General features: G+C 47.0%; 1 protein-coding gene across 5 annotated transcripts; it reads right to left on the reverse strand.

Moving 5' to 3' along the window:
- Positions 1-112: 112 nt before the first annotated feature.
- Positions 113-13,067, reverse strand: ftr97 (finTRIM family, member 97). Of its 5 annotated transcripts, XM_043219968.1 has the most exons (16): positions 12,803-13,067; positions 11,976-12,652; positions 11,005-11,100; positions 10,674-10,904; positions 10,389-10,548; positions 10,167-10,298; positions 9,898-9,984; positions 9,662-9,790; positions 9,466-9,567; positions 4,112-4,231; positions 3,871-3,966; positions 1,577-1,696; positions 1,324-1,419; positions 1,117-1,221; positions 560-649; positions 113-482 (listed from the first exon to the last, which is right to left on the reverse strand). In XM_043219968.1, exons 2-16 carry the CDS (start codon positions 12,546-12,548, stop codon positions 457-459), a joined length of 2,163 nt encoding a protein of 720 aa, XP_043075903.1. In that variant the 5' UTR covers positions 12,549-12,652; positions 12,803-13,067; the 3' UTR covers positions 113-456. The 5 variants fall into 5 exon arrangements, with proteins under 5 accessions (XP_043075903.1, XP_043075905.1, XP_043075904.1 ...); XM_043219970.1 differs by lacking the exon at positions 4,112-4,231; XM_043219969.1 differs by lacking the exon at positions 1,577-1,696 and having other exon boundaries at positions 12,803-13,066.
- Positions 13,068-13,309: the final 242 nt, after the last annotated feature.

Raw genomic sequence — 13,309 nt, forward strand, 5'->3', positions numbered from 1 at the left:
AGCTTAACATGATTCTTTAATTGATTCAACCTTAGCTAGAAAAGAAATATACAACAACTAAACCTTGGCCACAGATAGTCGTTACCAACATATTTGAAAAGAACTATAATGGTTGAATATCAGAACAGTTTAATTCATTCAAAAAGCAAAAATGAATATTTTATTAGCAAAATATACATTTGTGTATACTGTATACATTATTATTTTTGAATGATTTTTTACAAAATGCAATCATACATGAGTCAAATTGAGTGGTTTGCTATTGCAAATGAATCTGAAACATCTGAATTAAATAACTCTCCTGAGCTGTGAAGGACACCAAAAGGAAAACCGTAGAAGGAATCCAAAAGTGTATGTAATATTTCCCTTTCACATAACTACAAACTTAGAAATAAAAACAAAGGGCAAGTTTCAGTGATTGAAATTCATTCACAAAACAAAAGAGACATCCACAGTCTAGGAGGATCCCAAAATGTCAGCATCTGTAGAAAAGCAGAAAGGCTTATCAGTTTGACTGCATGTTGGTGGCAAACAAAAACCAATTCAGGATAAAACTGACCTGAGCCGATTACCAACTCCATCTCTGAGAGAATGCCTTTCCAACTTTTGTGATAAGGAAAATCCACAATCACATCCTCAGATTTGATATCTAGATCAAAAGAGGACAGCCATTTAAATTCATTTCTAAGAGTTACTGTCTTGTATACTAAATGTAAATATACTGCACAAAAAATATATTCAAATAGAAAAGTTATATGAAATTGTACAAATATTTTATAATAGTATTTTATTTACTTTATTCTGTATCACATTTCGTCAATAATTACAAAAAAATAAATTATTCCAAATGTCATTACAATTGCTGCCATTGTAAATTATAAATATATTAAAATAACTGATTACTCCTCAAGTCTGTTATTTAAGGAAAAATACACACATCTTGCTTTGGGAAAACTCACATATATTGTTAAAGGAAAACCTGAAATGTTACTCAAAGTATGGAAAACCCTTTATACTTTTGAAGGAAGTTGATCCAAATCTATTTTCTGTGTAACTATATATGTGGTACCCCCTCCCCCCCACCACCTTTTATAATCAATAAAACACAGATCTTGCCTTTTACAACACCAACACTCTTGTGCGTTACATATCCACCCCAGTTATGTTTTGGAGTAATTATGGACGACTTCACTCTGACTCTGTCTCCAACCTTAATGTCAACTGAAACATTTTTTTGTTAATAAATATGTAAATCAATTTTATAAATAAAGCTTTTTTACTTACAAAGTACAAACTTATATAAAAATAGCTTGGGCAAATTACCTAAATCAGCACCGGTCACAAGCTCCATTTCTGAAACTAAACCAGTCCATTGTTTATGCTCAGGAAAATCCACAATCAAAGACTCATCATGAATTTCTGCAAAAATAAATACATAAATAAAGTAAATTTTGGTAAATAAATGTCATTTTTTTCACTTAAATGGCAAACATCGTTTCATTTATACTAACAAAAGCACAATGCATGAAGATAGCGTGCCTAATATTAGCAAGGAAATCAATATCAGTGCTCTCACTTTGAACAACGCCAATGCTTTTGTGAGTGACTGCTCCCCATTTGTGTGTGGGTGTAACAACAGATGGTTTCACACGAACTTGGTCGCCGATCTTAATAACAGAGTCCAAACATGAAGATCCTGAAATGCAAGGAACGTCATAAACGTCTAAAAAAATTCTGCTGCATAGCTGCTACATAAACGTCATGGAAATACTATAATACTGTATATAATGAAACGGTCACCAAGATCACCCCCTCAACCAACCCACCCATCACACTCATCTCCTCAGAGGTTTACAACGCACGGAGCCGGATTAACACGCGCAAGGCTGCTGGACCAGACGGTATCCCTGGACGCGTACTACAGGCATGTGCAGAGCAGCTCGCTGGGGTATTCACAGACATTTTCAACATGTCCCTTGCCCAAGCAGCTGTGCCAACATGCCTCAAATCCACCTCCATTGTGCCAGTGCCGAAAATCTCAAGCCCAGTGTGCCTAAACGCCTACCGCCCTGTAGCACTCACACCCATCATTATGAAGTGCTTTGAACGACTAGTCTTGTCACATCTGAAGGACTCTCTGCCTTCCACACTGGACCCCCACCAGTTTGCCTATCAAGGCAATAGGAGCACTGAGGATGCAGTCTCCATCGCACTGTACTCTGTACTCACACACTTGGACAATAAAAACACTTATGCACGGATGCTGTTTGTTGACTACAGCTCAGCATTCAACACTGGCATACCCTCTAAGTTAATTACCTAACTCAGAGATCTTGACAGTAACATCTCACTGTGTAACTGGGTTGTGGACTTCCTGATTGACAGACCTCAGCATGTTAGGTCAGGCCACATCCGTTCCACTACTGTCACTCTCAACACTGGCGTACCACAAGACTGTGTGCAGGCCTGTGTTTGGATCTAACTCAATCATCAAGTTTGCAGACGATACTACGGTGATCGGTCTCATCAGCAACAATGATGAGACTGCCTACAGGGAGGAGGTCCAGCATCTGGCCACGTGGTGCAAAGAAAATAATCTGACTTCAGGAAGGTGAGAAGAGGCACACATGATCCCATCCACATCAATGGGATTGCTGTTGAGCCAGTCTCATGCATCAAGTTCCTGGGAACCCACATCTCTGAAGACCTGTCCTGGACCACCAACACCTCCAGCCTGGTCAAGAAGGCTCACCAGCGTATTTTCTTCCTGAGGAAACTTAAGAAGAACCAGCTGTCCTTAGCCATCCTGGTGAACTTCTATCGCTGCACAATAGAGAGCATCCTAACGAACTGTGTCACAGTCTGGTATGGGAGCTGCTCTGTTGCTGAGCGTAAGGCACTGCAGCGGGTGGTGAAAACTGCCCAGCGCATCACGGGAACTCCACTTCCATCCATTGAGGATATCCAGAAAAAACACTGTTTGCGTCGAGCAAGCAGTATTCTTAAGGACTCTAAATTGCACTGTTTAACATTCGTTGCACTCCACTGTATATATCTATTGTAAATGTATGTACATATCCTTTGTACATACTCTTGTAAATTTGTCTATACATATCCTGTATATCCTGTTTGTACATAACCATCTGTAAATTGTTCATACATGCCTAACTGTAAATTTCCCTTTCATAGACAATAGCAACCTGTGTATTATGCTCTCAACACATTCACCGGTAATTTAATTTATACATATTTATCTCCTGTACATATTACCTGTATGTGCACTTGTAATTTATATTTATACCTATATCCTGCACTTGCTGCTTATTGCACTCCTGGTTAGACCTAAACTGCATTTCGTTACCTTGTACTTGTACATGTGTAATGACAATAAAGTTAAATCTAATCTAATCTAATAATTAAAAAACTCATCAATATTAGTTAATAGCTCCGGGAACACAATGTACTCGTATACATTTAAAACGAAAGGATCATCGGAAACAGACGTGCACACACGCACACACAGACTACAAGTCCTTTGCACAATCTGACATAGCTGCGTTTAAAATTGAACTGGAAATTAAGTGCTGGTCATCCAGCCAGAGGAGAACTGAGCCTTGTTCCTCCCAAGGTTATTTTTCTCATTTCTGTATGGATGAGATTTTGGTTCCTTGCCGCTGTCGTCTCTGGCTTGCTTAGTTAGAGCACTTCATTTACATAAACAGAGAAAAAATATTTCCATTTCAAGGCTTTTTGTTGTTTTTGACAAATTTAAACAAATGAAATATTACAGTAGGCACTTTCACATTTAGGCTGCAACTGTCTGCAATTATATAAATAGTCATGTCTTAAAACAGGTACAGAAGAAACTACCTGAACCAGCACTGGCCACAACCTCCATTTCTGAAACGATACCAGTCCAGTTTTTCTGCTCGGAGAAATCTACAGTCAAAGAGTCGTCCTGAATTTCTACAAATGCAAAAAGACAAATCATTAATGTAAAGTATGCTGCTTTTTCTCCCTCTGTGATAACAGGCATTCAGTGAGACACTAATCATTTGTTTCAACATTCATAATTTGTATTGCTAATAGTTATTAAGCTCAGTGATCCTACTTCTAACAACACCAATGCTTTTGTGAGTGACTGCTCCCCATTTGTGGGTTGGAGTAACAACAGACGGCTTCACACGAACTGTGTCTCCGATCTTAATATTGGAATCCAGACTTGAAGGTCCTGAAAGATCACATGAAGGTCCAAGATATATATATATATATATATATTGTGACGAGCGTCCCGAGGATCGATCAGCGTTGCCCTGGGAACAAACACGGAACACCTACACCAGCCACTCAACGACGGATTCGCCACACCTGGAGCTCATCAGCCGCGGGCCAGATAAGCCCGGCCAGGCGACGGCTTCGGTGAGCCACGAGACTCCGGAAACGCAAGCTAACCTGTTGTCTCTTTCTTTGTCTCCCAGAAGCTACAACGTGACGGGCCTGCCTGAGCTACTTCCCCTACTACCTCACAGTGGACTCCCTCACGTTACTAAGCACGGGAAACACAGAGACGACTCACCGCTGCACTCACCGGATTCACCGCTACACCACCCCCGGACTCACCGCCGCACTCCTCGCACGGACTCACCGCTCACCTTCTGTGTATTGTCTAATAAATACACCCTCCGGGGGTTTTCACTGCACCTGTTTCTCTTGTGCTTCCTCTGCCTCGCCACAAGTGGTGGAGAATGCGAGCAGTTTTTAAGCGCAAGAGAACGGAGGAAACAAAGAGAAAAAGGAAGAGCGCTATCGCCGCCTCTATTAAAGGTTCCCCACAACATCAACTTCTCTCTTTGTTTTCCCCCCAGGCAAGCGCTCGCTTCCCGGCGAAGATGGAGGAATTCCTCCAACGCCTCTCAGAGGTTTCCATTCGCCAGCAACAGATCGTCGAGCATTTGGCTACCCGCCAGAACGAGACCGAGCAGGAGCTCGCTGCTCTCCGCGCCGCCACTCAACCACGCCCCGTCGTGCCTGATCCCCGGATGCAAGCCACACAGCTGCTACCCAAAATGGCCGCCAGCGATGACCCTGAAATATATCTCGAGATGTTCGAGAGCGTCGCAACCACGGAAGGATGGGACCGGAGGGATTGGGCACGCGCGTTGGCCCCGCTGCTGTCAGGAGAGCCCCAGCGCCTATTTCAGCATGCCGGCCGACCTGGCGAATATACGACGACCCAAAGAGGGAAATCTTGGGCAGGGTCGGTCTATCACCGGTCTCGCGCAGCCCAAGCCTTCCAAGAGTGGGTCTTCCAGTCTCGCCAGCCGGCAAGGACCCAGGCCGCCCGAACTTACTCGGCTAGCGCAACACTGGCTCCTGGATGGGACACCAACCCCCGCCATCATTGTGGAAAGGGTGGTGATAGACCGGCTCCTGCGGGCTCTCCCCGGAATTATCGCCAGGCGGTCGGTATGAGAAACCCCAAGAATCATGGAGTTGGTTGAGGCGGTCGAGCTGGCGGAAGCCGCGCAGCGCCGAGAGGCAGCGGGCGCCATCTTTTCCCGGAGGGTGTCCCAGGAGCGACGCGCGCCGGAGGGCACCCGCCACCCGATGGAGAGGGCGGCGGTCCCGACCGTGAGAGATGAGCCGATGCCAACCGAAGAGGCTTCCAACTCCTCTAGAGCGTGGCTGGCAGGCTGCAGTCTCCACCGGGAGCTTCCCCGCCGCACCGGAAATCCCCATCGGCCTGAATGGACGGAAGTTCAGAGCCCTCCTGACTCTGGCAGTACCATCAGCCTGGTTCAGTCCCGCCTCCTACCTACCGCGCACGGAACCGCGGAAACGGCTGCCACTGACCTGCGCCCACGGGACACCAGGAAAGTCTCCACCCGCCTCATCACCGTATTACGACAGGAGGAAGCTGGCCCCTGGAGGTGGGCCTCGCACAGGACCTGCCGGTACCAATCATCCTCGGGCGGGACTGGCCGGGTTTCGAGGAGGCGCTACACACCGCGACACAGCCTGTCAGCCTCAAAGCCCTCGCCGGAAGAGGCGAGAGGGGAGAGGAACCGCCGCCCCTGCCGTTCTCCTAGCATCGGACAGCGGAAGAGATGGTGAGTCCCCTCCGAATACTACTAATGTATTCTTTGATGTGTTCCAACAGGTAGTCGGAGGGGGCCTGCTCGCCGGGCTCAGCGGGAGGATGACCGGCTCAAGAATTGCTGGAACCAGGTACATTTCATGGATTAATGCCCGGCCCCCATCCTCTTCCCCATTTTATTGTGGAGAACGGCCTACTCTATTGTGTCGCCCAGCGGAGGGGGAGGAAACGGCTCCTGGTGGTGCCCCGAGGGAAAGTGGACACCATCTTGGAGCTCGCCCACGCCCACACCGCTGGCCGGACACCTCGGGCCGCCAACACTATCAAGAGGATCCGGGACCGTTTCCACTGGCCGGGCTCGACGGAGATGTGAAACTGTTCTGCCAGGCCTGCCCCGAGTGCCAGAAGACCTCGCCCGCCACCTCCCCTAGTCCACTTATCCCGCTGCCCATAATCGAGGTGCCCTTCGAGCGCATCGGGATGGATCTGGTGGGCCCGTGCCGAGGTCTGCCCGCGCCACGAACACATCCTGGTGATCGTGGACCACGCCACGCAACCCAAGCCATCCCACTCCGCAAAGCCACCGCCAAGGCGATCGCCCAGGAGCTCTTCACCCTGTCCACCAGAGTGGGGATACCCGGGAGATACTGACCGACCAAGGCACCCTGCTCATGTCCCGAGTGATGGCCGACCTCTGCCGGCTGCTACGGATCCAGCAGCTGCGCACCTCAGTGTACCACCCCAGACGGACGGACTTGTGGAGCGGTTCAACCAGACACTGAAGCAGATGTTGAGAAGGGTTGTCTCCGAGGACAAACGGGACTGGGACCAGATGCTCCCCACGCCCTCTTCGAGTGCGAGAGGTGCCCCAGGCCTCCACCGGCTTCACCCCATTCGAGTTGCTGTTCGCCGACAGCCGCGAGGCCTGCTGGACGTGGCAAAAGAGGCCTGGGAGCAGCAGCAGCAGCCGGATGCCCAGAGGTCGGTCGAGAACACGCCCACATGCGGGACCGAATTGAACGGGTGATGCCCTCTGCGTGCGGGAGCACATGACGCAGGCCCAGCAGCAACAACAACGATACTATATAACCGCCCTGCACAACCCCGGGAATTCCAGGTCGGCGACCGGTCACGGTACTAGTCCTCACCAATGCTTGCAAATTCCTGGCCACCTGGCAGGTCCATATACCATCCTGGAAAAGGTTGGCCCGGTTACTTACCGAGTCCGCCAACCAGACCGTCGACGCACCGAACAAATATACCACATTAACTTGTTAAAGAAGTGGGTGGGGACTAGGGAACACCTTTCCACACTCGCCATTCAGGAGGGGCCGGTCGTCGACATTAACGCCTTGCTCGCTCCCGCGACAGAAGACGGAACTCCAACATTTGGTCGGGCAGTTCTCGGATGTGTTCTCGCCCACGCCGGGCAGACTAACCTCCTCCAGCACGAGATCCGACCCCTCCCGACGCCATCGTCCCGCAGCGCCCTACCGGATCCCTGAGGCTCCGCCGGCGAGCTATTGAGGAGGAGGTAAACCAAATGCTGAAGTTGGGGGTGATTGAACCATCGACGCAGCCCGTGGTCCAGCCCCATCGCCCTGGTTCCAAAACCGGACGGCACCCTCCGCTTCTGCAATGACTACCGGCGACTCAACCAGGTCTCCGAGTTCGACGGATATCCCATGCCCGTGTAGACGAACTGCTGGAACGCCTTGGAAGGGCCCGTATATCTCCACCTCGATCTCACCAAAGGATACTGGCAGGTTCCGCTGTCAGAGGAAGCCAAGCCAAAACGGCTTTCTCCACCCCCGGCGGCCACTGGCAATACCGGTCCCTTCCCTTCGGTCTACACGGGGCACCAGCCACCTTCCAGAGACTAATGGACATCTTACTCCGACCCCACCAACAGTACGCCGCAGCCTATCTCGACGACCTTGTGATTCACTCGGAGACCTGGGAAGACCATCTGAGCGCCGCGGAGGGTGCTTCGGGATCTTCGACGGGCTGGACTCACCGCCAACCCCAAGAAATGTCACCTGGCGCTTCGGCGAAGTACCTGGGTTACCGAAAGCGAGGACTGATCCGGCCACAGGAGAGTAAAGTCACCGCGGTCCAGGAGACCCCGAGGCCCACCAACAAAACCCAGGTACGCGCCTTCTTGGGGTTGGCAGGGTACTATCGTTGTTTCATCCCCGACTTCTCCTCCATAGCCGCCCCTCTGACAGACCTGACCAGGAAGGGGCAGCCTGAACGGGTTCTGTGGAACCCCGACGCGGAGGAAGCGTTCCAGAGGATTAAGGCCGCACTCACCTCAGACCCTGTCCTGAGAGCCCCGGACTTCGGCTGCCCCTTCCTGCTACAGACGGATGCTTCTGATGTGGGTCTGGGAGCCGTGCTGTCCCAGATCCAGGAGGGTGAGGAGCATCCGGTCTTATATATCAGTAGGAAGCTGACCCCCGCCGAGAAGAACTACGCCGCGGTGGAGAAGGAGGCCCTAGCCGTCAAGTGGGCAGTCCTGGAACTGCGGTACTACCTCCTGGGCCGGCGGTTCACCCTACTTACCGACCACGCACCCTCCAGTGGATGGCCAGGCCAAGGACACGAACGCCAGGGTGACCCGCTGGTTCCTCGCGCCCAGGACTTCCACTTTGACGTGTAACACCGCGCCGGGACAGCCTAACGCCAACGCCGACGGCCTATCGCGGATGTGGTCGGCTTTTGCAGGTCTGTCAGGGGTCACCCCACCCACCCCAAATTTCTACGTTATTACGCTCTGCTTTATCCACCAGGACCAGGACAGCGCTTGGGGAGTGTGACGAGGCCCCGAGGATCGATCAGCGTTGCCCTGGGAACAAACACGGAACACCTACACCAGCCACTCAACGACGGATTCGCCACACCTGAGCTCATCAGCCGCGGGCCAGATAAGCCCGGCCAGGCGACGCTTCGTGAGCCACGAGACTCGAAACGCAAGCTAACCTGTTGTCTCTTTCTTTGTCTCCCAGAAGCTACAACGCGGACGGGCCTGCCTGAGCTACTTCCCCTACTACCTCACAGTGGACTCCCTCACGTTACTAAGCACGGGAAACACAGAGACGACTCACCGCTGCACTCACCGGATTCACCGCTACACCACCCCGACTCACCGCCGCACTCTCGCACGGACTCACCGCCACCTTCTGTGTATTGTCTAATAAATACACTCCCGGGGTTTTCACTGCACCTGTTTCTCTTGTGCTTCTCTGCCTCACACAATATATATATATATTGCCATATTCATTCTTAAAACATAAACGTTGCGATGAAGCTTAATGTTCTGCTGACGCTTAACATATTTACTTTTAAATGTTAAAACATTTATTTACCAATCTCATCATTATTAGTAACTAGCTCCATTTCAGCGAGAAGTCCTTTCCAGTTTGCATGTCCAGGGAAGTCAACAACCACACTTCCATCATCTTTAATGTCTAAGCAAAACAAGAGAAATCACTTATACTCTAGTTAGAAATTGCTTCATAACAAATTATTTATAGTATATCAGAGGGGAAAAGCAGATCTTGCCTTTTAGCACACCCACACTCTTATGAGTGACGTTTCTACCCCAGTTATGTTTTGGGGTGGTAATGGAAGGCTTCACTCTGACTCTGTCTCCAACACTCATGTCAAATAGACCATTTTTGGTTGACAAATCTGAAACAAGTAAAATAGAGCAAAACTGCTCAGATGCAGTGTGTAATAGTCTGACAGTTAAATGCACTAGATGTTTTTCGTTGAATGAATGCTAGATGGTAGATTACCTGAACCAGCACGCTCCATTTCTGAAACTGCACCAGTCCAGTTTTTTTGTTCAGGGAAATCGACAGTCAACAAGTCGCCCTGAATTTCTGCAGAAGTATAACCACAACAATTTGCAATATAAAATTTTTTTTCGGTCTGTGGTACTATAGACATCAAGTGAGACTATAGTTTTATATACTTTGTGCCTGTGTATAATACTTATTGCGGTACATAACAGGAATTGTGAGGCCTAATATAAATACACGTCAATATCTTTCAGTTCTCTCACTTTTAACAACACCAACACTCAAGTAAGTAACCGATCCCCATTTGTGTATTGGAGTTACAACAGATGGCTTCACGCGGACACTGTCTCCAACTACAATGTCAAACGAAGGCCCCTTTGCAGACAAATCTGAAACTAAAAAAAGAGATTTCATTAAACCATTTCATCAATGACACATACAATCAGGTTCAAGAATTCATTTAATAGAAGTGGTTGTTACTTTACCTTTATGAATCGTTTTGCTTATTTCCTGTGTGCAAGTAGTTTCAAGTTTCCCAGTAAGTTCAGATATAAGTTTTCTTACGTCCTCAAAAGAGCAGTGTGGCTGAAATGAGAAACTTCGCAACTCATCAGAACCAGATGAAGAGGACACAGATTTATAATTCTGAGGAAGGAAACATTCATTGAATAAGAAATATAACTGGCAACATTTGTAGTCTGTTATGTCGAATAATTCTGGCTTCAAATATTTCTTATATTACTGAGTCATATTACTTATTGTGCTTGTACCTGAAGAAACTGAATGTCGTCTGCCTGTAGAAGATCGTCTAGAACTCTATCTCTCTTCTTTAGCTCAGTAATGTCCTCCTCCAACTTCTTTTGTAGCTTCGTGCCTTGATCCAGATCAGCCTTTTCCTGAGCTTTTATTTCTTCAATCACCTCATTGCTTTTTTTCTCAATAAGTTTCACTAATTCACTAAACATTTTTTTACTGTTCTCCACTGCCTTCTTTGCAGAATCCTGAGGAGAACCAAAGCAAACCAAAAATGTTGTTTACAATTACAAGATCCAACACTTTTTGTTAAACTGTGAAAGCTATTTGTTTTCCATCAGAACTTACTGAATGAGACGCGATGTCTATTTTCATCATCTGCAGCTCTTGTTCTTTTGCCTGAACTGTCTTCTTGACTTTTGTCTGAGACTGTGTGAGTTTTATCTGAAAGCAAATCACAAGTCACGACATAATTTTACACTTTGTGTGAAACACAGACTGAATTCCCAGAACTGAATTAGGGTAAGGTCAACAGTGTTAATGTACTGAGTGCTGTATATTGATGGGCACAAAACGATGTATTTATGCAGTACATTCACATTGTTTCCACACACATTCAGGATGTTTATGTTTTGATTGGTCATTTGTATGTTGCAGTATTTATTCGTTATTCTAAATGGATCTCTGTTCTTGATAGAGTTGGACTGGTCAAGTCAGTTTGTTTGGGGTTTTTTTTATTCCATGTGGATTTATCTCCATGTGGTCCAGTTCAGGACTGCAATTGGACTCATCCAAAATGTGAACAGCACTTTACTGTTGCACTGTTTGTATGGCCTACTATACACTGTGAATTTCTGTAATGTTCCCATGTGTGCTTTTTGTACCTCACATCATTTGGTAATTTGGTGCCTATTAAAGTGTCCTTTTTCGTAAAGACACCCACATTTACTTTGGAAAAAAAGCTTACACACTACATTTCTGCGTGAAACACCCTTCAATCTAATGCTTACTTTGGATATAACAAACGATTAGAAATTAAATGTGCTAAACAATTGGCCTGTGCTTATTTTCCTGAAGAGTATGATTAATAGTGCAATCAAAAGCAAAAAAGAGGTCACCAAACTTGGTACTGGAGGGCCAGTGTCCTGCAGAGTTTAGCTCCAACTCTACTCAAACACAGTTGAACTAATTAATGTCTTGCTAGGTATACTTCAAACTTCCAGACAGGTGTGTTGAGGCAAGTAAGAGCTAAAGTCTGCAAGACACTGGCCTTCCGAGTCTTGGTGACCTATTTTAAAAAAAAGGCTGGACATCTTCACCTGTTTCTCGTTGCGCTCTGTTGTAGACGGTACGGTGTCGTGGCCCTTGTGGTCATCCAGTAAACAGTGCATGCAGACACATTTGTGGTCGGTTCGACAGTAAACCTCGAGGAGCTTGTCGTGTTTGGGGCACACTGGAATGACTGCAGCTTTCACCAGCTTGTGTTTCTTCAGGGCAGGAACATTATAGTGGGGCTGTACATGTATTTCACAATAAGAAGCTCTACACTCCAGACAAGACTTGACAGCTTTGATCCTCTCTCCGGAACAGAAATCACACGCAATCTCTCCAGGTCCAGCAAGACATTGAGCAGACTCCGACAGCCCTGTGCTCCTCAGTTTCTCCATTATTTCAGCAAGCACTGTACTTCTGTTGAGCGGAGGCTTTGAATCGAAGGTCTGTCTGCATTGTGGACATCTATAGATCCCTTCCTGATCATTCGTACTCCAGCACTCATTGATACAGCTCATGCAGTAACTATGTCCGCACGGAATTGTCACGGGATCCTTCAATAAGTCCAAACATATCGAGCAGCTGTACTGGTCTTGATCTCCGAGTATAGCCTCTGCCATTTCGCTACCAACACGTGCTAAGACGCTAAAAAAAGTATTTGTCCTGATCTGGTCGTTTCTCAGAGGGGCGACCCGCTCTTGTTAGAAAAGCTATGTTGTGTAATCTAAAGAGAGTGAAAGTGAAAGTAAAGAAGTCTGACACTATGATTCAAAGTTATTATGGCAGGCTGATAATAATAATAATTCTGAAATATATTATAAAAAATACAGAAATTGGGTTTAAAAACATAACTCAAGGAAAAATTTGCCTTTACCTGTTGACAATTCGTTGCGTGCGTCAAAACGAAGAGGCAGGAAAAGTCTGCGGAATTTTGACCTTTGATCTTTATGGCTTTACTTGTTTGTTCAAGGTACATGCTCGGCGTGTTTTAATCGAATATTGAGTCGCAATTTTAAGGACACGCGTAAAAAATGAAGAAAGGAAAACTCCTAGTGCAGTTAAAAGCATAAAAAAATCCGGGGTTTATGAGTAAAAGCGAAAAGCTGAGCGCGTCCTTTTGCATTGGTGTGTTTCAGTAGAGCCACTAGATGGAGGCAGCGAACAGAGTCAAAGGAATCTGGCTTCGGTTTCACGTGACAAACATTCTTGCTCTTGTAGACTCGAGTATATAACATTTTTAAGGTCAAATAATCAGATACATCAAATGTATGCAGACTCACTTGGCGTTAATCTGGAGATTAATTCTCTCCCCCCACGATAATGCTCTCTTGGTCTGTCAAGGTGGGAAATGTAAGTGAATGTCATTTGAGTGGCCTGTACT

This window comes from Puntigrus tetrazona, chromosome 20, assembly GCF_018831695.1.
Source record: "Puntigrus tetrazona isolate hp1 chromosome 20, ASM1883169v1, whole genome shotgun sequence".
NCBI classification, from domain to species: domain Eukaryota; kingdom Metazoa; phylum Chordata; class Actinopteri; order Cypriniformes; family Cyprinidae; genus Puntigrus; species Puntigrus tetrazona.

What these genes read in the sequence shown, in the direction of transcription:
- ftr97 (XM_043219968.1), bottom strand. Translation starts at nt 12,548, where the DNA reads ATGGCAGAGGCTATACTCGGAGATCAAGACCAGTACAGCTGCTCGATA. An exon ending in ACGACATTCAGTTTCTTCAG is followed by an intron (nt 10,549 to 10,673) that starts GTACAAGCACAA and finishes TTCCTTCCTCAG; the next exon opens with AATTATAAATCTGTGTCCTC. An exon ending in AAGCATTGGCGTTGTTCAAA is followed by an intron (nt 1,420 to 1,576) that starts GTGAGAGCACTG and finishes TTATTTTTGCAG; the next exon opens with AAATTCATGATGAGTCTTTG.